This window comes from Nicotiana sylvestris, chromosome 10, assembly GCF_000393655.2.
Source record: "Nicotiana sylvestris chromosome 10, ASM39365v2, whole genome shotgun sequence".
Lineage (NCBI taxonomy): Eukaryota > Viridiplantae > Streptophyta > Magnoliopsida > Solanales > Solanaceae > Nicotiana > Nicotiana sylvestris.
Genome location: NC_091066.1, coordinates 30,192,318 through 30,218,737, shown reverse-complemented (window position 1 = coordinate 30,218,737; position 26,420 = coordinate 30,192,318). Strand labels below are relative to the sequence as shown.

At 38.5% G+C, this 26,420-nt stretch overlaps 1 protein-coding gene across 1 annotated transcript; it reads left to right on the top strand.

The window, feature by feature from the left end:
- The first annotated feature begins 19,598 nt into the window (after positions 1-19,598).
- Positions 19,599-25,902, top strand: LOC104247727 (DEAD-box ATP-dependent RNA helicase 20). Its single transcript, XM_009803812.2, has 10 exons — positions 19,599-19,788; positions 20,653-20,909; positions 22,082-22,261; positions 22,408-22,569; positions 22,715-22,869; positions 23,659-23,751; positions 23,942-24,027; positions 24,148-24,374; positions 24,937-25,167; positions 25,591-25,902. Exons 1-10 carry the CDS (start codon positions 19,733-19,735, stop codon positions 25,647-25,649), a joined length of 1,506 nt encoding a protein of 501 aa, XP_009802114.1. The 5' UTR covers positions 19,599-19,732; the 3' UTR covers positions 25,650-25,902.
- Positions 25,903-26,420: the final 518 nt, after the last annotated feature.

The window sequence follows — 26,420 nt, the reverse complement described above, 5'->3', positions numbered from 1 at the left end:
CTTTCGAATCACTCAAAACAACAAAACACCAAATCAACTTCGGATTCAAGCTTAAGAACTTAGAAATTTCAAATTCCACAAACAAAGCCGAAACCTATCAAATCAGGTCCGATTGACCTCAAATTTTGCACAAAAGTCATAAATGACATAACAGAGCTATTCCAACTTCGTGAGTCAGATTTTGATCTCGATATCAAAAAGTCAACCCCTCAGTCAAATTTCCAAACTTCGGCTTCTCATTTTCACCATTTCAAGCCTAATTAAACTACAAATTTCCAAAAAAAATTCGGGGCACGATCCTAAATCCAAAATTACCATACAGAGCTAACCAAATCATAAAAATTCCGATCCGAGATCATATACAAACAAGTCAAATATTGGTCAAACCTTTCAAATTTTAAGCTTTCAACTGAGACTGTTCTTCCAAATTAAATTCTAATTAACCTAAAACCCAACACCAATGATTTACATAAGTCATAATACACCATGTGGGCCAAGTCATGCCCGAGAACTGGCGAGCAAAGTGCAAAAGCTCAAAATAACCGATCGGGTCGTTACATCCTCCCCCACTTAAACATACATTCGTCCGCGAACGTGCTAAGAGTTGTTCCAAAAGCTAACCAATCGTTGAATAACCTTACCATGCATATACCCGGGGGTGATCCCACGTCACCCTATCTCATATAGGTCCAATAACCCACAGTAACTGAAATTTCACAACCCAATCTAACCCATAAGCCTTAGAACCACATTTCCACTTCTGAAATCATTCACAAGATCAGAATCTCACATCTATATTCAGAATAAGCCCGAACCAGCTATAATCACCCATACTTGCAATCTCAGGTGCAATCACTTGATATACCACATGACTCAAACACTCGTAGTGATAACTTCTAATTACAGCAGTTGCACACAACAAACGAATACCGATAGAAAAACTCTTATCAACTAAATTCTCACCCCAACACTTTCATATACTGCCAATGATCACTAAAACACGCGGTAAGCCATAACCATTTCCTAGATCAACCATTCAAGAAGTCACTCTTCCTTTGGCAAATACCACATCAAATTTCTGAGCCGAAGCTCTATATTATCCTTTCAACATGCTGAAATCAAATCCGTTTGCAGTCATTAAAGACCCCGACAGTCTCATATAATCTAACACAACTACTCTTGTGACATTGACACCTCAATATAGACTAAAGCCACGATTCGTGAAATCCGTGCACCAATAAGCCACAATCCGAACCTACTCAATTCCTGAAAAATGACTCAAATAAAAGAGCTGTAGTGCAAGCTCACTAGTACCACCACACACAATGCCGAGAACCCGTATCACATCATAAAAACATAACACACAAATCTAACCCGCAGGATCATACCTCTCCATAGCTTCGCTCCAATGCGCGACCTCATTCAAACACTGATCCACGGGAAAATACCTTAAGTCACTCTTCTCAAAATTGACAATCGTGTGCAATATGATGGCTAAAACCAAAGCAATCATCATAACCACCGTGAAGCAATTGATATAACATTACACATACCCGAAGGGACACAACCGATACACTACCCGCCGAGCAATACCCGATGCTCTACCCGCTCGAATTCCACTGAGAGGACCCAATAACGCCGCACCACATGTGCCTATAACCAACAAACCTTAACGCCTCGCAATATGGAAAGATAACTCATAGATCCCCGTGATTACTAATAACTCAATAACAACCGAATCAACACATCTCTCACCATTGGCAACTCAAAGTCAACCAAATCGTCGTGATACAGAACACACATCCATATAGGTCTACCAATGAACCACACATCAAGTCTAGTCACACACAACAGATAAATAATCCTCAGAAGGTTCACAACGACTGAATCATAGCACATACTACCCTTTGACCAACCTTAGCTATTTTCTCACAGTCCACAACCGCAATACCTATGATGTATTATTAAATCAATCACATTTCCCTCTTTCTGAAGTGCATACCATTATCAAGACACACCATTTAGTAATATCATTTACCTAGTCATCTGAAACTGCATGTGCTGTCTAAGAATTTATGACCTTCCTTTCAAAACTGAATTGCAACCTTACATATGCCAATCTCCGTCCTACACAACATACCACATATAATATGCCATCCTATGATAAATATGAGAACTTCAAAATCCCTTTCCAAGCCACAATCAACTACATACTTAACTAGTCAAAAAAAACTTTCAAAAACTTTTATGTTCCATACAAGATAAATCCAACCACATACTTGTCTTTGAGTTTATGGAATAAAATTTTGTTTGATCCCATCTAGGAGAAAATCACTATACATTCCATGCTCCTTATGCCAACAGAAATTATACATCTCTATCGTGGTAGAAATTATTAAGAACTCTACAAATCCCTCTTTACATAAAACCAAACCACCAATACTAACTTATTTTAACTCAACCAAGATACACAAGCCATCCAAAACCTAAGAGCATTGCCATGAAACACATATGGAAACTCATTACCTTGTAAACACCAGAAGAACTATTCATATCCTTACCATACCGATATGTCCTACTACCAAGTTATCCCATCTATCCGAGCTCCCTTCTGATTTACCTTCACTTGATACACCTTCTTGCTATAACATCACATTTACTCAACCCAAACTTACCACACGAGACCCAAGCATAATACCACACAGCCTAAGGCTCATCATCCGCTGAATACTCTTTTTAATGTTTCCCCAGAGCACCATATTCAAGATACCGACTCTGAAAGGACTTACTGCGAATCCGAAGCCATTACCTTCACCTTCCTGATACTGATATATGGAATCCCATAATTAACATAGAAAATACCACAAGCCTTGCCATCTTCCACTAAAAAATTCAATTTCTATCCATAAGTACAACTTGAAAGGCTCCAATTATTGCATGTAAAATTTTGAACACAATAGGACCATTCTTTAGAGGCATCCACTCTACTCAAACCGCAGTTAGATTGATTAAACAAATCGAACAACGTGTGCTTCATTTGCACTCCGACACTGCAGAATGTGACCTTATTCCAATATAACCAAGCAACTTCCTGCCCTATGCACTGAGCATTCCTTACCAACCACAACTCAAGTCATTCTCCGATTCTCATACACCCATAAAGCATAACATAGCCTTTATTGAAATTTCCTTTACTCGAGCCACAACTGATTTACAAATACGCCTCAAACTAGAACTATTAGAGCACATAACCGTGCAATCAACTATTCAATAGCAGACTCCCCCACTTGGCTCAAAGCCATAGCTCAAAACACGTACCATAACTCATAACGCATACACTTTATTGCTGCTATAATACTATAGTGAGATTAAACTCAACCCTTTATAAGCTCGTGGCACATATACCATCTAGTACTTCATATCTTTTACAAATCTCGCAATTACTCTCGTAACAATTAAACCCACTCTCTTAAGAGACCCACATTAAATTCGCACATATATTTCACTTGTAAATGGGATCTTCTAACAGACAACATAAAGATCACACAACTCCAGAACACTTCGCAGGAGATAACCCACCTGTTTCGCCTTAAACTAACATTTATGTATACCTTCCACCATCATAACCATCACACATTCACTTAGTCTTCCTGAGTCTAAACTCATACCGCAACATGAAATCTACTTCACTCCCAACTAAGAGACATGAAAAGATTCTTCACACGCCCATAACTCGAGCTATAACTCGAATCAAGACGGAAATCAAGCACCTATTAGTTCTTCTATCCTCCAGCAGACCTTTCTCGTCACTGAAAAATCATACGAATACATCTCGCAGCACTAACATTATTTTTACATAGCCATCCAGCCGTCACTTCTACTAACAGGGAAAAATACCGAACATATAAATTCAAAAGCACTTGCTCACACAAGCAACATCTCGGTGCTCAAGCTATAGGCAAAAATCCGGCCTCAAGTCTTCCAGACTGGCCCAACATCAACTCACCGAGATCATATCTCACCCCTCAATCAGGGAATCACAAGCCATTGATGCACATCTGATACTGAGCGCTCATGCGTGCATACGAACGCGCGGAAGGAATTTCAAAAGTTACTTTCCAAGCTGAATCAAGGACGCAGGATAAGAATTCAAAAGTGTGAAGTTTTTCCTAAAGGTTCGGCAGCCTCTCGAGGATAAATCCAGACGTCTCCGTACCGATCCGCGAGACTCTACTAAACCTGCTCATGACTCGTGAGACCTATGTAACCTAGGCTCTGATACCAACTTATCACGACCCAATTCCCCGAATCCGATCGTGATGGAACCTCTCGTGAAGATAAGGCCAGCCAGACCAAAATAGACCACCTCTTTTAAACAGTTAAATACCATAAGTAGTTCTAAAACGTGATATAATAACCATAATTTATGGAATTAACGATAACAACAGTAGAAACCATCTCGACACAGCCCAAACCGGGGTGTCACAAGTCATAAGCAACTAAGAAATCCGGATACAAGTCTACTGAACACTAAATCCGATACAATAGTTCTAAAAACATGAAAATGATAAGATAAGGGAGGCACGGGGCTGTGAACGCCAACAGCTACCTCGTAGTCTCTGAATCACTGCCTGGACTGGGAGAATCAGCACTCAGGAGCGGACTCTGCGATGCCTGAATCTGCACACATGGTGCAGGGAGTAATGTGAGTACTCCAACTCAGTGAGTAATAATTATAAATAATGGCTGAAAGTATGAAAACACGTAAAGGCACAAAACAATTCCATATCAAGCAGTAAAATCACTTAAAGCAGTAATCAGTGATGAAATCAAATGATATCCCTTTTTTAAACAAGTAAAACAGGTAATTTAACAGGTAAATAACAAGTAGAAATCCGCCCCTCGGGCACAGTATCAGTCGCTTAGAACAGTATCAGCCTCTCGGGCTCACTCTCAGTACAGTATCAGCCCCTCAGGCTCAGTATCAATCACTTAGAACAGTATCAGCCCCTCGAGCTCACTCTCAGATCATAATGGTTACCCGCGCTCACTATGGGTGTGAAGACTCCGGAGGGGGCCCTTATGGCCCAAACGCTATATCAAGCCACCTCGTGGCATCATTACTCGGCACTCAGCCTTACATCACTCGGCACTCGGCCTCACATCACTCAAGCCACCTCGTGGCATATAAAGTATCTCAAGCTCTCGGCCTCATATCACTCAGCATATCATCACATATGTCCCTCGGCCTCACTCAGCCCAAAAATCATCACAAGCCCCTTGGTCATTAGTAAAATAGTAGTTCTCAGCCCAAAACATGATGTATAAATATCATTTAAGTTTCAAATCTGAGTAAAAGTGGCTGAGTTTGTAAAACAGTAGATATCAACAGGACTGAGTTCAAATAATAAGTCAAGCAGTGAGGGAAACAGTGATAAAAATACTCGAAGGGTTTAAATAGTTGGCACGAAGCCCAAATATGGCAATCAACCCAAATCATGATGATAACAAATGAATTTCAGTCAAATACGCGGTAAAATCACCAATCAGGACGGACCAAGTCACAATCCCCAGTAGTAAAATACCCCACGCTCATCATCCAGCGCGTATCTTGCCTCAATATAGCACTACGATGTGCAATTCAGGGTTTCAAACCCTCAAGACATCATTTACAACCATTACTCACCTCGAACCGACTAATTCTCTAGCTCACGATGCCTTTGCCCCTCGAATTGGCCTCCACGCGCGTCGAATCTATCCAAAATCAGAACGAATACGTCACAATATGCCAAGGGAACAAAGCCCAAGCGAAAACATTCAAAAAATATCAAAAATCCCAAAATTAGCAAAACCCGAGCCCTGGGCCCATGTCTCATAATAGAGTAAAATTTACATTTTCAGAATCCTCATACTCTCACGAGTCTAACCATACCAAAAGTATCCAATTCTGATACCGTTTGGCCCTTCAAATCATCATTTTACATTTTTGAAAGGTTTCACAATTTTCTTCCCAAATTCCATCCCAAATCACGAATTAAATGATGAATTCAGTGATAGATTCATGTATTCTAGCCAAATTTGAGTTAAACTCACTTACCCCGATGAATTTCTTGAAAAACCTTCGAAAAATCGTCAAAATCCGAGTTCTCTATGTCAAAATATCAAATAAAACCCAAAACCTTGTATTTATATAGTACCCCTCAGATTTCACCCTCCGAGAGCCGCACAAAACCGACTGCGGTCTGCACAAACCAGTGCGGTCCGCACAAAAACGACCGCGGTCGCACAACTTTCCTTTGCAGTGACAGGCTTAGTATTTTGGCCATAACTTTTTCTACAGATATCCAAATTGCAATACCTTTATCGTTTTGGAAACTAGACACGAAGGGATACAACTTTCGTTTTTGAATCATCTAAAAATTTCTTGTAGATCAAAAGATATGAGCTTCCGAAGTTAGACCGACGATCGCGGATCTTCATGACCGCGAACCGCGAACCATTTTCCACGCCCAGCACTAAACTACCGCGCTCAGCACTAAAACTTCTGCCCCCATCCATTTTCTAAGTTCAGGAATGTCCGGACTCGCTCAAAACTCACCCGACACATACCTGAGGCCCTCAAACCTCAACCTAAACATACCAACACCTCCCATAACATCATTAACACCTTGTCAAGCTTTCGAATCACTCAAAACAACATCAAAACACCAAATCAACTTCGGATTCAAGCTTAAGAACTTAGAAATTTTAAATTCCACAAACAACGCCGAAACCTATCAAATCAGGTCCGATTGACCCCAAATTTTGCACACAAGTCATAAATGACATAATGGAGCTATTCCAACTTCTTGAGTCGCATTTTGATCTTGATATCAAAAAGTCAACCCCTCGGTCAAATTTCCAAACTTTGACTGCTTATTTTCGCCATTTCAAGCCTAATTAAACTACAAACTTCCAAAAAAAAATCGGGCACGATCCTAAATCCAAAATTACCATACGGAGCTAACCAAATCATAAAAATTCCAATCCGAGATCATATACAAACAAGTCAAATATTGGTCAAACCTTTCAAATTTTAAGCTTTCAACTGAGACTGTTCTTCCAAATTAAATTCTGATTAACCTAAAACCCAACACCAATGATTTACATAAGTCATAATACACCACACGGGGCAAGTCATGCCCGAGAACTGGCGAGAAAAGTGCAAAAGCTCAAAACGACCGGTCGGGTCGTTACAGTTTGATACTATTTACCATTATCTTAGTGACAAGTTTGTACATAGTGTTGCACAGTCTAAAGCTCTTTAGCAAAGTAGCATTCTAGAATTTAAGAATCAAACACATGAGGGTCTTATTAACTTTAGGGGGGGCATGGTTGAGGTGTTGGACACCATCTGGAAAAAATGGTTGACATGGGTAGATAGAATGGAACAGTATTTTTTGTAGAAGAAAGGGTGCAACCCATCAGGTCCAGGTGCCTTAAGAGGCTTTAAATAGTTCATGCCTTTCTTGATTTCAGAGTACCTAAGATTTTGGTCAAGGGACACCCTCATGTTATCATTAAGGACTAATGTATTGTCCTTACTGTAACATCTCTTGTAGGTGCATGAGGTATGGGATGTGGTAAAAAGGTTCTTACAATAGGCCTTGGCAGTCTCTTTTATGAGTTTAGGTTCTGTGATCTGGTTACCTACCTCATCTGTTAAACTAAGCATCTTATTTTTCCTTCTTTTGTTGAGGGTGGTTGTGTGAAAGAACTTAGTGTTAGCATCTCCTTCACATAACCAGCTGACTCTAGATTTCAGCTTCTAAAATTCCTCTTCGTTTTGGAGGATGGCTAAGAATTCAGCTTGGAAATTTGCTTCTAAGTTTTAAAGGAAGGTGCTGAAAGGGTAGGTATTAGATTTTTGATGTCATTCAGTCTAGCTAGAATGTACTTTTACTTGTGGAAGATGTTGCCAAACACTACCTTATTCCATTTGGTCATATTGGCCTTAAAAATGATGGTGTCCCCCAATAGATCATCAGTAGGGTTGAAGCTATTTTGAACGATGGTAGGGAAGTCAGGGTGGCCACACCATATAGACTATAGACTGAAGGGACTACTATGATCACTGTGCTGATGACTAGTTATGCTTATGAGTAGAGGATAGTGGTCAGAGTGGGTCTTGGGGAGGTGGATAATAGAGGAGTCTGGGTATGACTCAATCCAGTCATCAATGGCAAAGCACCTATCCTGCCTTTCTAGGATAAGGTCTTGCATGTTACTATATCTTTTATTAGACCAAGTATACTTTGGGCCTTTGAAGCCTAGGTCAACAAGTCTACATTGATTCAAACAACTCTAATAATGATTGCTTCTACTATTAATGTTGTTGCCCCCAAATTTATACCTAGCTTTTAGGACTTCATTGAAGCCACCTCCTACAAGCCAACTACCTTTATAAATAGAGGTCATGTCCTTAAGGGACTACCATAAACTAATTCTATCATTTAAGTGGCTACTAGCATAAATAACTGAGAAAAACCAGTTAGAGTCATTAGGGTTTACCTTCACCATGACATGCACACCTTGGGGTGTGGTACAGATCTCTTTGAGCTTCACTAGGTCATCCTTCCACATGAATACTATTCCTCCAGATTGCCCAATGGAAGGGGATTGGAATTGATCTGTGAACTGTAGCTCAGCAGTCAAGTGCGTATGGTAGCCATTCTTGTCTCAAGGAGAACAAGAACAACCGAGTTGTGCAGCTTCACAATGGAGGCACAGTGTCTGCGAATTCAGCATTGTTGGCTCCTCTCGCATTCCATATTATAAAGTTCATCAGTAAAGGGTTTTGAGATGGGGCTTTTCTTTTGAGGCCTTTCCCCTTTCCCACAGGGGTCGCTTTCACTCTTCCCAACACAGGGCTTATTGCAATTGCCGAGTTCCCTAAGCTTGGAGATGAGGGAACTTGGAGATTTAGTTTGCAACTTACTAACTTTTTGGGGTAGAGTGCAATAAGTATTTCTTCGAACAACTCTTTGAACTCGATCACGTAGGCTTCTTGCATGGGGAGGAATGTTGTTTTTGGGACTCCTAGCTTTCCCAATATGTTTTCTAGGTTTGTGTTGGACTCTTTGAGGTATACTAGGGTTTGTTTCTTCTTCTTAATTAGTTGGTCCATGGTTGTGGACTGATTTGGTGGTAGGGGGGTAGGTCGGTTCACCTATGGCCACATGATGAAGGCCGATGATATGAGAGGAGTGTTCAGGTCCATTAGTGGAAAAAAGGGGCATCATTTGGCAGAGTTGCCCCATCAGAGTGTCGAGCTCCTCCATAGATATGGGTTGTTATGTGCCCATGTATTGGGCTCAGAGGAAAGTGGATATCCATAATTGATGGCCGAAGTTGGACAAGCCCTAGTCGAGGAGGTGGGTCACCAGTCGTGCCAGATAGCGTGACTCATGGATGGTGATGGAGATTGGGACTAGCCCACCATCATTTGCAAGGTCTAGGAGTGGCCTTGTAGATCCATCTCCAACCAACATTCCGACATCAAATCCGGAGATAGTGGGAGGGTGGACATTGTGATACGGTTGTTGCTTGGTAGAGGGTTGGGATTGTTTGGATTCGCCGTAGAGAGGTGGGTTTTGGGGGAGATTGCTGGTTAAGCTTGGAATTTGAGGTATCTCTTCAGTTGCCTAGATATAATCCGTTTGGAGGTTGTTGGAATTCTTGCTGGGACGATTGAGATCTTTGCTCAATCTTGAGGGATTAACATTCAGTGTCACTCCACAACTGAGATAGTGAGTTCGATTTTCCCCAGGCAGTTGATTTTCTCTATTGAGAGAGGTGTATTCGGAATGGGTATGGGTATTGTTAGGGTGTGGGTTTGGGATAGAGCGTGGTTGGGCTACTGGGTTAGATGGGTGGCCCACTGTAGCATATTTATTTGGGGTTGTATTTTTCAGGGTATAATTACCCAAATTTAGAGAGGTATCAGATGTTGGGATATTACTTGATTTAGGGAGGGGGATTTTCCAAATTTTGGGTAGGCTTCACCTTTTTCCCTTGTCCCTAACAAGTAGCCATATTTCCCAAAAAAAGATCTTTTGTCAATGGGTCGAAGGCGTCCAATTGCCTTTTTTAACCCAAAGAAACTTTGGTTTGGGCTAGCATGTGCTTTGCCCGTGGAGCTGGTCGAAGATGGACCATAGTGGCCCCGGCCCATTTTTTTCCCTTGTATCCCACTTTTGTGTGGGTTGAATGGCTGTCCATTGTGCCCCATAACATCTATAGTCCCCTTTTGTTTTGGGTTTTGTTTGCCGGAATCCATGGTCGAATTTTGTTTGGGGTCAAGGAATGTATCTAAGGAGGCATTGAACCTCTTTACATGGGTGTTAACTTGAGTGGCCTTGTTTATATGGCATCTGTATTTTGAAAAAATGACAATTCACTATTGGGAGATTTGTTCCCTTGTGGTACCTTCACTGTTGGTGCCGCTAATACGCTTTTCTTGGGTGATGGGTGATAGAAACTCGCAGATTCTTAGGGTATGGCCAATTTTCCCACATCTCGCACGAAGTATCTCTTCCCCTTCGTAAACAAGTAATTGGTTGTGGGTGCCCATAGTGATGTTCGTTGTTACCAGAATGTCCAGAGGAACTTGGACATATATTCTGGCGTACCTTCCTCGTAGGGTAGATGAGGTGCATGTATCATTTTTCAAAAGCTTTCCCACTCTGTTGCTTGCTTGTTCTAAAATTGCCTTGTCGTAGAATTCCGTTGGCAACTGTGAAAGTCTTATCCAAACTACTGTTATGGCTAGTTTAATTATGCTGGAACAAAGTTCGGTTCTCATCTGCGGATTGATAGGAAGTGCCCAACTACAAACCATGGCCCCTCACTTAGGACTTTGCTCATACTCTCCTCTTTATTAAATTTGGCGATGAAGAAATTCCATCCTAGATCGATTAAGGTGAGAGATTCATTTGGTTTCCATAGATTGGAGAGTTTGACCTTGAGTAAGTGATATGAGATTTTTCCCCTAAATAATTTGATAATCAAGGAGAATTTCCACTGTTTGTAGAGCCTGATTTTGTCCTCAATGACAATGGGATTGGTATGTTTCCGGGGTTTAATTAAAAGGCATATGTGTGTAAACCAGATTGAACTGGATCATAACTTGTGGAGAATGCCAGTTTTTATCGAGAAGGGCTTCCTTGAAGGAGCTTCTATCTGCTTTGTCTTCCTCCATAGCAGAGTTTGAATCTAAAGTTGGTATATCGGGGGGAGGGGGGTCCAGTGGTTTTCCGATGGGGATCACTAGTTGGAAGTGGAGATGTGGCCATACCTGGTTGGCTGGGTGATTACTGTCTAGTTAGAGAGAGGTTGGTCTTTCTCTCTCCACAACTTTTTCTACCTGGTTAGTTCTAAAGACAAAAGTTAACATATATAAGTATATCATATGTGCAATTCTCCCACATTTTTTGTTCTTTATTTCGTGGGCCATGACTATTATTAAGAGAAAATGACATTGTATAGTCACTCTCAAAATAATAACTAAAAAAAAATATTCTTTGTATATTTTTTGTACAAATTTTATATATTTTTTCGGCTACCAAATAAAAATAATTTTTACCGCGAGCTAAAAGGGATCCTCCATTATTAATGCTTACCTCTCAACATAGAAAGTGTGGGTCATGTTGAATGATCAAGTTGCATATTAGAGTTGTCAATAGTCATAATCTTTGCATTGACCTGCTCTGCTGAGTTATTCAATAAATTGGGCCTACTGGCAACTTGTAGATATTTGAGCTTAAAAAGCTCTATAAATACTACTCCTTCCGATTCACAGTAACTGACCAATTTACCTTTTTATTTTGGTCCAAAATAAATATCTATTTATATAATCAAGAAAAAATTTAATTTGTTTTTTCAAAATTATCCTTATGTACGTATCCCTAAAAAGTCTTTTATTCACATTAAATTATGCTGCAACATTTAATTAAGAGTAGTTTAGTCACACTAACTATTTTTATCTAAATTTTAGTATTTTCTTAATGGATGTGCCCAAGATAAATTAGTCACTTATTATGGACCAGAGGGAGTAGTAATGTTTTTAGACTCACATTGATAAACACTTTTTCTTCTGTATAGGAATCGCCGTGATTTTTGGTATCTTCTAAGTACTTATTTTTACAAATAATCATAATGGATTAGATATATACATCTCTTTAAATTTTTCAGAGTATGTATACACGACTTGAATTAAATAATAGATCGATTATTCATCTCGTTGGCTCGTTGATTAAAATTTGGAGGATCATCTCTCTAAAAGTGATATTCTACTTATCTTGTCCCGTCTTTTATAATTTGTCTAATATTTTCATTTATTTAATATGATTATATCAAGCTATTAAACTTCAAAATACTGTTCTGAAAAGTTTATAATACATCGATATGGGTTATATATGTGTTGCCAAGTTTGTAATACATCGATATGAGTTATATATGTGTTGCAAATTGGCCCTAACATAGCAATAAAATGACATGTCAACTAATAGATATTCAGTTCAACCCGCTCAAATTTGAGAAGCTTAAGCAGGTTATATTTTTGTGAGCTTAATTCGATATTCATATCTCATTGCTAACTTGGTCAAGGCAAAGCCGCCAAAATGAGCTTGGCTTATAAGAGCAGCCTAACCAAGCCTCTACTAAAGTATGATTGGGCTAAGATTTTCTAGCCCATTTAAAATGAGTCTTACAGGTCTGACCCAAGCTAGCCCATTAACCCTTGAGGTTCTAACGAGGTTAGGTTTGAGCCGGCCCGTGGACCAATTTTTTTTTTTTTTAAATTTGAATTTTAAAATTAAAAAATAAGAAAGAGTCAAATTGACTCGCAGATAATCAAATCAGTCTTTTGAGTTGAGTTGTTGGGTTTCAACAAATATGCTTGAATTTTATATTTTTTATCTCATAGTTAGAATTAGTAATTGTATTTTGTACAATCTCAGCACTTTGCTGACAGAACGAAATTTATTTCAGCAAAGTAAAAGAATTTAGTTCACCTTGGTTTATTGGGAATGCTTCAGTTTATTTATTTCCGTTAGTATTATTTTATATATGTGACTATTGGGTAGGTAATTTGATTTGTATTTATCCATGGTTTGGGTTAAGGTTTCTTTTTGTGAAGTATTTTCTCGTTATTTTGATTATTGATTGGTAATTTTTTAGAATTCGACTATCATCTTTAAAGTTTTATTAACAGCTAAATCCTTCTGTTTGCAAATAAAGTCGACTTTCTTAAATACTATGAAGTTTTTATGTAATTTTGACGTATTATCTTATAAAAATTTATGCTTTTGTAGTTTTTGCTTACTTACACATCATCATATATAGGAATTTTATATTCAAATTAAGATTGAAAAATAGTTCTTTCAAAAAACGGAAAAGGGCCAGAAGGGTTAAAAATACCCTCTGTCCTCCTTTTGGGCCTTTGGTATCCCTAACGTTATTTTCTTGGCCTATACATGCCACTCCAATAACGGTTCCTCATTTAAAAAAAGAAAGGTTAAATACTAATTACGTGGAAAATTCTCATTGGCTTATTTTAAAACAAAAGACCCATGTCCATACCCAATCTGTTGAACCCGAACTGGCCCAAAATAACCCACCCGCTCCGACCCATTAACAAATAAAATACGGATTTCAGCCCTCTTCTTCACTAATGTTTATTCTACTTAACCCTCTCTCATGTTTAGATGATTTAACAATCCAGAAAATGTCTGCACTTTATAGAGGTTGAAGCATAAAATATTCGTTAAAGTTGAAGCACTGAAGTTAAAATACAAGATTTTCTCTCATTCAAGTAAGATTTTACTGCTTTTGTGAATAAAATATGTTTAGGGTTTTGTTGAATCTGTCAACTTTTGTTGCTTCTGAAGTTTTAGGAATATTCACTTGTTTTTTCGATGCTCTGATGCCTTTGTTTAGTCAATTTCACATTACATGTGGTCCCGATTGGTTTTTTGCTGTCCGAAATTTATGGTTTAAGGGAATGGTCTCTGATTTCTTTATTCTTCTGTGGTCCCAATTTGAATATTTTATGTTATTTAGCAATTTGTTGGTTGCATGTGGCCTATACATATTTTATGTTTCTGGTAGGGTTTGGGGAATTGATTTCTTCTGTATTTATTCGTATGGGGTTTGTTTTTTAGGGTCAATAAAGAATGTTAGTTTTCCTTTTATTTTTCTGTTTTTATATGTCTGATGGGTCCCTTTATCTTATTATTGTATGGCTTGTATATGACTTTTTTTGTAGAATGCTTGAGAAGATAGACTTGATCTTTAATTATGGGGGCAGATGGGTCTTGAAGCCTCATGTGATTTACATTAAAAACCTGAATCATGTGTTGCAAGGATATGATATGGATATGCTGTCTTATATTGATATTTGTGCTGAATACACTGAAGTCCTTAAGTTAAGAGAGGTGAAACAGATTTTAGTCACAGGGTCTTTAGGTAGATACTATGTGTTTGAGGGTGATGAGGGCATTAGAAAATTAATATCTATACTATCTGCCAAGTTCAATGTGGTTCAGGTATTTGTTGTACATGAAGGTGAAGAACAAGTAATAGCTCCTAACATTATTCAGTATAATGAACAAAATATTGACACATTAGAGGTTGGTACTGATTGTGACTCCTCTGTTGAAGAGGGTGCTAGTGAAACTGATTCTAGTGACAATGATAGTGAGCAGTTGGAACTTTTCAAGAAGGAAATGACTAAAGAAGTCACTGAAAAACTAGAAAAATACAAAGAACTAGAAAAAGGAATGAGTTTTAAAAGCTTGGTTGACGCTAAAAGAGTTGTGGGATTTTATGCAGTTGCTAGCAGCAAGGGTCTTAAAGTAAAGAAGAGTGACACTACTAGGGTGAGATATAAATGTGACATAGGATGTCCTTTTGTGTGCCATATATCTTTGGATAAAAAAGATCAGGGATTTAAAATCAAGACCTTAAACTTGGAACATAACTGTGACCCAACTCATAAAAATAGAAGAGCTACTGCCAATACTTTAGCACACTATTTCAAGAGCAAGGTTCAAAATAATCCAAAATACAAAGTGAAAGACATGAGAGTGGATCTGGAGGAACAATTCAAACTTAATGTTAGTTATTCCACAATGAAGAGGGTTAAAAGACTTGTATTAGAGAAATTAGAGGGTAGCTACATTGATGATTATAACAGATTAGAGGCTTATGCTTAAGAGTTGAGGGATAGCAATCCTGGATCTGATGTGGTGATAAACATATCCAAAGATGCTTTGGAACAAGGAAAAAGGAAATTTCTAAGAATATATATTTGCTTCCATGCTTTGAAAAATGGTTGAAAAGGAGGATTGAGACCTTTAATAGGTCTGGATGGCACTTTTCTAAAAGGAAAGTGTAAGGGAATATTACTTGTTGCTATGGCACAAGATTCAGTGAAACACTTTTATCCCCTAGCTTGGGCAGTGGTTGATAAAGAAACTGGTAGGACTTGGAAGTGGTTTCTAGAGTTGCTAAGAAGTTCCTTGGATTTGCAAGAGGGTGAAGGAGTGACATTTATGTCCGATATGCAAAAGGTAAATGTTTCTTTGTACTAGTTTGACTATATGTTTAACTGCTTGCTTTCATTTTTGTAGGGTCTGATTGATGTTGTTTCTACTGTGCTTCCTAATGCAAATCATAGATGGTGTGTTAGGCACATAGAAGCTAATTGGAGCAAGAAGTGGAGGGGTTTAGAGTTAAAGAAGTTGTTGTGGTGGTGTGCTTGGAGCACATATGAAGAGGAATTTACAGATCATTTGAAGTCCATGGGTGATGTGACTGAAGAAGCTGCTAAGACCTTAGTAGGATATACACCCCAAAATTGGTGTAGAGCATACTTTGATACCATTTGCAAGAATAACATGGTAGACAATAACTTTACATAATCTTTCAACAAATGGATTTTAGAAGCAAGACAAAAACCTATAATCAAGATGCTGGAAGAGATTAGAGTTAAGGTACAAATTTGATGTTTAACTGTTTGCTTTCATCTGTTAACTATTTCCCCCTTCTTAACTGTTTCTTTCATTTGCTTAATTATTTTTCCCCTTCAATACTTCTTAACTATTTTTTTCTTTTGAACTTCTTAATTGGAAGGTGATGAACTTGTTAAAAAATCGTGAAGAAGAGTGTAGAAACTGGAAAGGAGAAATTAACCCATATGCCATGGAGCTATATAGTGATTATAGAGCTATTGCTGCAGAATGTGAAGTTGACTTTAATGGAGACTTTGGATATGAAGTGATTGAAGGTCCAGACAAGCATGTAGTGAACCTAGAATTGAAGAGATGTACATGCAGGGCATGGGACTTAACTGGAATACCATGCCCTCATGCCATTAAAGCTTTACTCCATAAAAAGCTTGATCCTTTGAGTGAGGTGCATTGGTGGTATTCCAAAGAAACCTGCTATGGATCCACCAGATGTGCATAAAATGATTGGTAAACCAAAGGTCAAGAGAACAAGTGAGAATGATGAGGCTAGGAAGAGAGAGGGGTTATGGTCTGCTTCAAGGAAAAGACTTCTTATTTCATGTGGGTACTGCAGTGAACCTGGTCACAATATCAGAACTTGTCCATTGGTAATCTTTTAAACCTTACTGAAATGAGTTTGTCGTTCCACAATTTTAGTTCCATAGTAAACACATGTTTTATGTCTTGTAGGTCCAAGGAGAATGTTCTCAAACAATGGAAGATGTGCCCTTGACAGCACCTCAAGACAGTCAGAATTCATATTTTGCCTTTATGACTACTCCTGGATACAATGTTTCTTTGAGTGAACCACCAGCTTGTGAACCACCAGTTCAACTACCCAGTCAAGCAAAGAAATCTGCTCAACAAACCAGTCAAGCAAAGAAATCTGCTCAACAGACCAGTAAAGCAAATAAACCTATTCAGCACAAACATGCTGCAACTAAGAAGACAAGTAAACAAGCTGCTACACCTTCTAACATGACAGTAGATGAAGATAATATTGATGATGCTACTGGAGATGGAGATGATGATGAAGATCCGGATTTGAGGCCAGTGGTGATATCTGAAGCTTGGACTATGCTTCAACAAAGAAAGTTGCACAAAAAACCTACCAGTACCAGGAAGATTAGTTTCAAGGGAGATGGAACTGGTATAAATTTGCCTACTAATCTGCCCTATTCACCCAAAAAGGTGACTTGGAAAGGCAAAACAGCTGTGACTTCTAACCAATTGATAACCGAAAAGGAAGCAAGAGTTGGCAAGCTAAAGGCTAAGAGGGCCAAAACTGCCTCTAAGTAGCAACCACTTGAAGCAGCTCTGCCTCTAAGTAGAGGCCCTACTGCACAAAGGCTTCTGCACTTGAAGTCTCTGTTTTGGAATATGCTTGAGATCACTTCCTGTGCACTTGAAACATTTAGCTTGCTGAAGCTCTAACAAATGTTTCAAATGTTTCTTTTATAAAATTCCTAACAAATACACACATCTGCTGAAGCTCTTCTGCATATAGTCACAAACCTATAGCAAATTAAACTTGCAAATTATACTTATCCATGAGGACTTGATATCTTAGTGTATCACAAACCAATAACAGATGATCCAAAAAAAAGAAAAAGAAAAAGAAAGAGAGATTATAATGGACAATAGTCGAATTTGCTTGGTTGAACACAACAAGAATTACTTCAAAAACTGCATATTTGTTCGTTGACAAACAAAAAATTAAGCCCAGTTGGGTACATTGCAACTTCAACTTCAACACTTATTCATTGCAACCAAGCCATTAACATATACAACAAAAGAAAAATGCAACTACAACTTCAACACATGGTCTTCACGGCTACAACACAGACAAAAAACGCCCATGACAACAACATAAATTTTTTCCATCGTTTCAAATTTGAATCCAAGTTCGACACTTTCTTCTCCAAGCAAGACACTTTCTTCTCCAAGCAAGACACCCTAAGAATTCATCTAGGGTCTTCTTCAAATTGTTCCTTTCTTTACGAATGACATTCAATGAAATCTTTTGAGTGTGGATAAACATTGACACATGGGCCGGAAGTTCTTCATCGCGCCATTCCCAATAACGACAAGCAATGTCTTCAGGACGAGGACATTTGAAGAATCTACGACTACCATTTATAGGTGTCGTAGCAGTAAACTGGTTAGCAGTCAATCCGCAAAAACAAGTGCGGGACTGACCTGATTCACGAGAAGAAGTAGAAGATTCCGACATTATAGAGGACTCCGACTTGATTTTGTTGAATTTGAGAATTCAATTTGAGAGGTGGGAGATGGGGAATTTTGGTCTGCAAAGAGGAGAGAAGAACGATGGCTAACAAACTGGGTGAAATCCGTATTTTATTTAGGTTATTTGTTAATGGGTCGGAGCGGGTGGGTTATTTTGGGCCGGTTCGGGTTCAACAGATTGAGTATGGACATGAGTCTTTTGTTTTAAAATAAGCCAATGAGAATTTGCCACGTAATTAGTATTTAACCTTTCTTTTTTTAAATGAGGAACCGTTAGTTGGAGTGGCATGTATAGGCCAAGAAAATAACGTTAGGGATACCAAAGGTCCAAAAGGTGGACGGAGGATATTTTTAACTCTAAAACTATAGTTCAGGGTCAGTTCTGGCCCTTTTCCGTTCAAAAAAAGAAAAAGTTCGAAAAAGATGAAGGGCTGGTTAAGACTGAGTTAGGGTGACTGTTTTAAGGCCCTTTTGAAATGGGGGACCCATTTTGACAGCTTACTCAAGGGTAGGGGTGGGCATCGGTCGGTTCGGTTCGGTTTTGAACATTATCGGTTTTGTCTATCGGTTATCGGTTTACAAATATCATAACCCGATAACCAAACCGATAAGATATTGGTTATCGGTTATCGGTTAATCGGTTATATATCGTTATCGGTTCGGTTATCGGTTTACCCGATAAGATAAAACAACTAAAAAAATTTGCAATATATAAAACAAAGAAATCAAACTGCCAGAACGTGTAAACTGCCAACTTTTATTGTTTCTTAACAAAAGCACGCTCCCACTTCTGTGCAGTATCTACTGATGTCTGGCGGAGAACTGGTGGTGAGTCTTGCATCTTGACTCTTGGGGGCTGCGACGGAAACAAGAATGAGAACTGAGAGACAAACGACTGAAGACTGAAGAGTGAAGAGGGAATTAGGAAAATAAATAACCCTAGTATATACTTAAGGGTAAATTAGTAAATTACATCATTCTTATTGGGTTATCGGTTTTTACCCAATAACAAAAATGCAAACCGAGCCCGAACCGATAACCCAACAAAAAATAAAATTTAACCCGTTACCGAACCGTTAACCCAATAACCCAATACCGATAACCCAATAAAGAATTAACGGTTCGGGTTATCGGTTTTACCCGATATATGCCCACCCCTACTCAAGGGACCTTTTTAAGGACAAATATGAAACATCGAGGACGAAACCGAGATAAATAAAAAACCGAAAGGGACCAAATTGAATGTAGGTCAGTCAATAAGGACCAGAAATAAAACCGACCAAAATCAGAAGCAACAACGGCGGTGAAATCACATTTTGCATATCCCCATTACTACTGCTTATTCTTCTTTGGCATACAAAACCACCATTTTTCTTCTAGAACCTTCCCTTTTTGATTCACTAGCCTAAAACATTCTCCTCCGACGTTGCCGGAAAATGAGTCGCTATGATAGCCGTCCGGCGGACCCTGGCTCTTACCGCGACCGTCGCAGGTAAAAACCCTAATTATGCAATCTCCGGCTATACATATAAACATATTCATATACGCATTTCATACGCGATAATTCTTATAGACTGTAAGTATGGTTAGGGTTTTAGCTGCTCTGAATAAACTGTATTTAGCTGTTTATTATCTCCGGCTATACGTACAAACGCTCATATATGACCTCATATGCGATACATAGTTCTTATTGACTTTAATTATGGTTAGGGTTAAGCTACTCTGGCTAAGCTGTATTTACTTGTGCATTATCTCCGGCTATACGTACAAATTCATATATGATTTCACATGCTGCGATAGTTCTTATTGACTGTAATTATGGTGGTTTTAGCTGTTTTTAATAAAACTGTATTTACTTTTGTATTATCTCCCGCTATACCTATAAATAATACTCTTATAGGCTTTTCATATATGATATTCTTATTGACTGTAATTATAGTTAGGGTGTGATTCCAATAAACTGTAATTAATTGTGGATTAATAGATCGAACACTACTTAAAAAGAAATATTGCGTGGAAATGACTCTACTTGCAAAGGTGGGTCCAAGATTTAAAATTTATGGGTTTGCCATGCCACTGATCCCACTGACCATTTGAGTTACTGAATCCGTAGCTTTTACTGTACACTCCCCCTGTCTTCTTGTATCCTCCCAAAGGGAAAGGGATCTCTGAGAATTGCTTCCTCATTCCTGAATCCTTCTCCACCTAGCTGCTCTTGGTTGGGGTTAGGTCCTGGGAGAGACTAGACATACTCATCTATACTTTTTCTTATACGTCAGTTCTTGATGACTGTAATTATGGTCAGGGTTTTAGCTGCTTTGAATATAAGTCTTTTAAATTTTGGATTATTTTGCAGTGACTCGGGCTTCAGTGGGGGCTCGAGTTATAGATCATCGTCATCAAACAGGAAAGATTACGAGGGTAAGGATTCGCCACGGAAGGTTGATTTGGATGGATTGACTCCATTCGAGAAGAATTTCTATGTTGAATCACCGTTCATCGCGGCAATGACTGAAAGTGAGGTGGAAGAGTATAGACGACAACGGGAGATCACTGTTGAGGGCCGTGAGGTGCCCAAGCCTGTAAAGTCCTTTCATGATGTAGGATTTCCAGGTATATTAAAGCAAATAGCCCTTATAATACCACTATCCAATCTCCAACAGAAAATTAAGTGTGACATTGAGGCCATGGTTGACTTTTTGAGCTCACTACTCAGCTCATAATGTAGCCTACTGTTTTAAATACTTCCACAGCACTTTGTAATTGCTGAAATTAATAAATTACCTTTAACAGTTAAAAAACAAAAAACTTAAGTGTTGTACTCTGTATTTTAATCAAAAAAGAAGAAGAAAATACAGAAATGGTGTGAAAAAATTCACATTCATGTCACTTGAAAGATTAAGACAACCTGGAATGGAGGGCGTGTAATCTGTTGAAGCTGGTGAAATAAGACTGATTGTTATGCTTAAACCTTAAATTCTAAACAAAGCAGCGTCCAAATATCACTGTCCTCCACTCCCCAAAAACAGAAACATTATTGTGGGTATACTCTATTTCTTTTAATGGGTAAATAATATGTTAAATAAATATTTGCACTAAGCCAGTGTAATAGGCCTAATTACAGGTTGTGGGATCCTCTAATTAGAGTATATTCTGAGTATACTCTAATTTCTTCCAAGAGCTCAGTTTTGGTGCTACTTGGTACAATTTCCTGAATATTTCAGTGTGGGATCTTCTTGGTATTGTTTGGAACCGATGAGGTCCTTGTCCGAAGGTCTGTTATGCAGAACACCTGAAGTATTGTAGCAGTAGTGTACTGGCTATCGTTGTCTCTTATAACTTGTGCAGGCTTCAACTATAGATACTTGGAATTGCCCATGAATATGAACTAAATCAATATTATAGGAGATGGAAGGATAGTTTTAATTAACAATGGAAGACATGCATGTAAGTTTCAGTAATATGCGTGCAAAAGTTGCGAAGATTTATCTAAATGAACATTTTAAATCATCAATATGTTTGATTTACGAAGTTATTGAGCTGTGCAGATCTAGTGAAAGGGGTATTCACTGACTTCTAACGTAGAACTCGTCAATTGATACTTTTTTTCCCATTTGATTATTGTTTCCATAATATCTTCAAATTTTCAAAGGTCTCCTGTTCTATTTGACGGGTTTTGTACACATGATATTTCCTATTATGCATTTCACAAGCTTTTGGTTAAATGGCACTTTGTTTTTGTTCTTCTTTTCCCCCCTTTCTGTGTTTCCTTGGTGCCACTACAGATTATGTCATCCAAGAAATTGAAAAGGCTGGCTTCACTGAACCTACACCTATTCAAGCTCAAGGTTGGCCTATGGCCTTGAAGGGCCGTGATCTCATTGGAATAGCAGAAACAGGGTCTGGGAAGACACTTGCTTATCTGTTGCCCGCAATTGTGCACGTTAATGCCCAGCCATTTTTAGGTATAAGTGCAGAGCAGCTCATTCACTCATGAGTACATACATCTTCATACTTGTCGAGCAGTACTTTCTTCTTGTTGCATAGCGTGATTTTTGATGCAACTCTTCTTTCTCTATTTCTTTTTTTTTGTTCAAATCTTATTTTCAAGCTCCTGGAGATGGTCCTATTGTCTTAGTGTTAGCCCCAACTCGCGAACTAGCTGTTCAGATTCAACAAGAAGCCACTAAATTTGGTGCATCATCACGGATTAAGAATACATGCATTTATGGTGGGGTTCCAAAGGGGCCCCAAGTTCGTGATCTTCAGAAAGGTAGGTGGTGATATGCTCAGCGTGACTTTACTACTGTGTCGTGATGTTGATGGATCGGGTATATCCTAGAGCTTCTTCTTCTCTCAGTTCTGTTGTATTATTTGCATGTCATAATGGAGCTAATCAATATACTTTTATTTGATAGGTGTTGAAATTGTTATTGCCACACCTGGAAGGTTGATTGATATGCTAGAATCTAATAATACAAATTTGCGAAGGGTGACATATCTCGTGCTGGATGAGGCTGACCGCATGCTAGACATGGGTTTTGAACCTCAAATCCGCAAAATTGTTTCTCAGGTTTGCTTCTATAATTACCTGTTGGCCCTTGTCTTAGTATTTTCAGTCTTCTATTTCTCTAAATTTGGGAAACAGCCTTTCCGCGTTCAAAGAAGGCAGGGGGGGTAAGGTATGCGTACACTCTACCCTCCCCAGACCCCACTTGTGGGATTATACTGGGTTGTTGTTGTTGTATTTCCCTAAATTGGTAGTTGTTCTTGCTTCTCTTACTGGATTAAATTTTTGTTCCCAGCACAAATTATAAGTTCTCTTTGAATTTGATTTCTTAAGCTGTTTAAGCAACTGTGTCCTCTATAAGGTTAGTGTCTGGTTTGTTAACCAAAAAGTTTGATTTGCGAACAAGTGATTACCAGCAAGGTTCTATGATTTGGCCGGGATCTTCTGCAGTTAAATGTTACTACCATTCTAGTGTTTATTCCATCATTTTCTTGTTCAAATCTGATGAAACAACTAGCTTTTGTCGGTGTAAAGAAGGTACTCTCTCTCAGAAGAGACAACTTTGACTCCTTGATTGAAAACAGTAGAGAACTTTTACCTTTAGCTCTTGTTACTCCCTCCAACCTTTTAGTTCTGGAGTTTGATTGATAATTTCTCACATTCAGAAGGACTAAAAATCCTGAAACCAATTTCTTCTTGTATTTTTTCTATTTATCTGGACAATACAAAAAATTCAGAGAAGAGAGATGTTGTTCCTGTCAAGTTAATAAGTGTAATATTTATCCTCTTTCCTCCCACTTGGACATTGTTCATTCTTGGGATGTTGTTTCTTATGGTTCAATGGTTTTGCAGATACGTCCAGATCGTCAAACGTTGTATTGGAGTGCCACATGGCCCAAGGAAGTTGAGCAGCTTGCAAGGCAGTTCCTTTTCAACTCATACAAAGTGAGTTTCTTTTCGAGGTTCTGATCCAGTTCCTCAGCCTATACTTAATGAGGATATTGATCGCTATGTTGTGGCCCAAAATTCTTTCTATTGTCATCAAGATGAAAAGTGAATGCACTATTTTCTTGAATTAATAGTTGGAACGTGTTTTTTACACTCTTTTTACTATTTTCTCTGAAAAATTGCTCAGGTTGTTATTGGTTCAGCTGACCTGAAAGCTAATCATGCTATTCGCCAGCATGTGGAAATTGTCTCGGAGAGCCAGAAGTATAATAAGTATGGTTAACACCCTTTACTTTTTTATTTCAAGTGTTGCATGCCTCAAAACCTTTTAACATACATTCTTCACATTTGATGAGATTCTCCCATTGAACTAAACTTGCTTTGTAAATTCAGATTGGTAAAGTTGCTGGAAGATATTATGGATGGTAGTCGGATTTTAATATTCATGGATACCAAAAAGGGGTGTGACCAAGTAACTCGGCTGCTCCGGATGGATGGTTGGCCTGCACTTTCTATTCATGGTGATAAGAGTCAAGCAGAAAGAGATTGGGTCCTTTCAGAGTTCAAGGCTGGAAAGTCTCCTATAATGACAGCTACAGATGTTGCTGCTCGTGGTCTAGGTATGCCTAGCACAAGGAAACTCTATTAGCCTCTCTAAATATAACCATTTAGTGCTCATTGTTATTCGTGTTTCTCTCTGTCTATGGCGTTGCTACTGTCTGTAATTGTGCAATCATATTTTCATAGATCGCCAATCTCTAATTTTTTTGGCCATCTGATGCGAAGAAGATATTCAGGCTTTTTCTATGTAGCAGCATCTTGTGGATGACACAGACAATTTTGCAGTTCTAATATATGAACAGAAATAACTACTGTTGGCACTTGGTATTGTCTGAATGCTCCATATATATTATTTGCTAGTATACCCTTGCATACTTTGCTACAAAGAGCAAAGGCTAATATCGAAAAGATTCTCTGTGCTAGAACGGTATGGCTAGCATGATAAATTGTTCTGGAGTCAGAAATATGGATATCACTTTAATTAGGGAGTTGAGTGCACTCCAATCTCTGAAGGCCTTTTAACATTGTCTTGGGGAGAAAACAATAAATTTTTACCATAACCAAGTTGGAACTACTACTTTGAAACATTTTACAGACATTATAACATTTGAATTGGTACAGATGTGAAGGATGTAAAATTTGTAATCAACTATGATTTTCCTGGATCGCTGGAGGACTATGTTCATCGCATTGGCAGAACGGGAAGGGCTGGTGCATCAGGGACAGCATACACATACTTTACCGCTGCGAATGCTAGGTTTGCCAAGGACCTTATTAACATTCTTGAGGAGGCTGGACAGAAGGTCAGTCCTGAACTGGCAAAAATGGGACGTGGTGCTCCTCCCCCTCCAGGTTAGTCTATTGGCAACGTGTGGAAATAAATTTGACTTTTTTGTGGTTCGTCATGGCAACGCATCAACAGACTGGATATTTTGAATCTCCTGCTGGGTAGAATTTTTTAATATCTAGTATTTGGCTGAGGTGTCAAAGACTAAATTCCCATGGACTGTTAACAAAATTCTGCTGCCTCTTCTTCTAAGGAAGAGATGGATACAATATTGGAATCGGCCAAAGTTCCATATCAAACTTATTCTCAATTCCGCCCCCCCCCCACCCACCCCCCCAAAAAAAAAACCGACAAAAGAGAAAAAGATTCAATTGACGTGTTTGCTGTTAATAACGTCATTGGCTATGAAAAGAACCATATAGTGACGGTGAACATCTCTGTGCTTTACTATCTATGCTTTCATCTTAATGATTTTCTTTTATGATTAGGTCTTGGGGGTTTTCGAGACCTTGGAAGGGGTTACGGAGGCAATAGGCAATGGAGCTAAAATAGACTGGGTACCATCTAAGGCAAATCATGCAAATGTTGCATTTCCTTTTAAAGCTAGTAATTTTGGCCAGCTGATGGAAGCTACTCATCTTCTAGCAAAAATCAGGACCGTATTTATATTGCATGTATAATATGTTTGAATTTTGTCAGCAGAAAGTTAAAGATAACAATCGCTATTTGATATTGTTTTCTTTTTCTTGTAACTGACATATTCTTCTCAAATACACGAATGATCGGTGCACATTGATTCATCTGTAGAATAGTAATGTAGCCAAGCGTGAATAATCCTGTGTCAATGCCACGGGGTATGTTGCAAGATCAGTCCATAGCTATTACGAGTAGCTCTAATTACTCGTCATCATCTATACTCCTAGAATCAATAACCAGATCGATAAGCATTATGATTTTCTTATTGCATGTGCTTTGCATCTCGTAGAAATCATTATAGTTCATCTCTGAATGATTTGATGGATGAGTTTTGCTTATTAAAGTGTGTGTGTATATCTACTATCTACTACTATACTATAAGAGAGGATAAGCAGGTATCTGATGGTCAACATGCCTGCTTCATCATAAGGGCATCTTTGTCATTTCCTGTTCTCTTGACACGTTCACCCTAATCTGCCAGGTAGAAAGCACCGCTTGAATTTTTGTATATTTCAATTCTATCTCCACTGCATTTCAACCTCTCTGTTATTCTTCTTCTCTAGGTTTTCCCTCTGTGCTTTTATCTTTACCCTCTTTGTCCTGTAAGTGTTTGATAAAATTC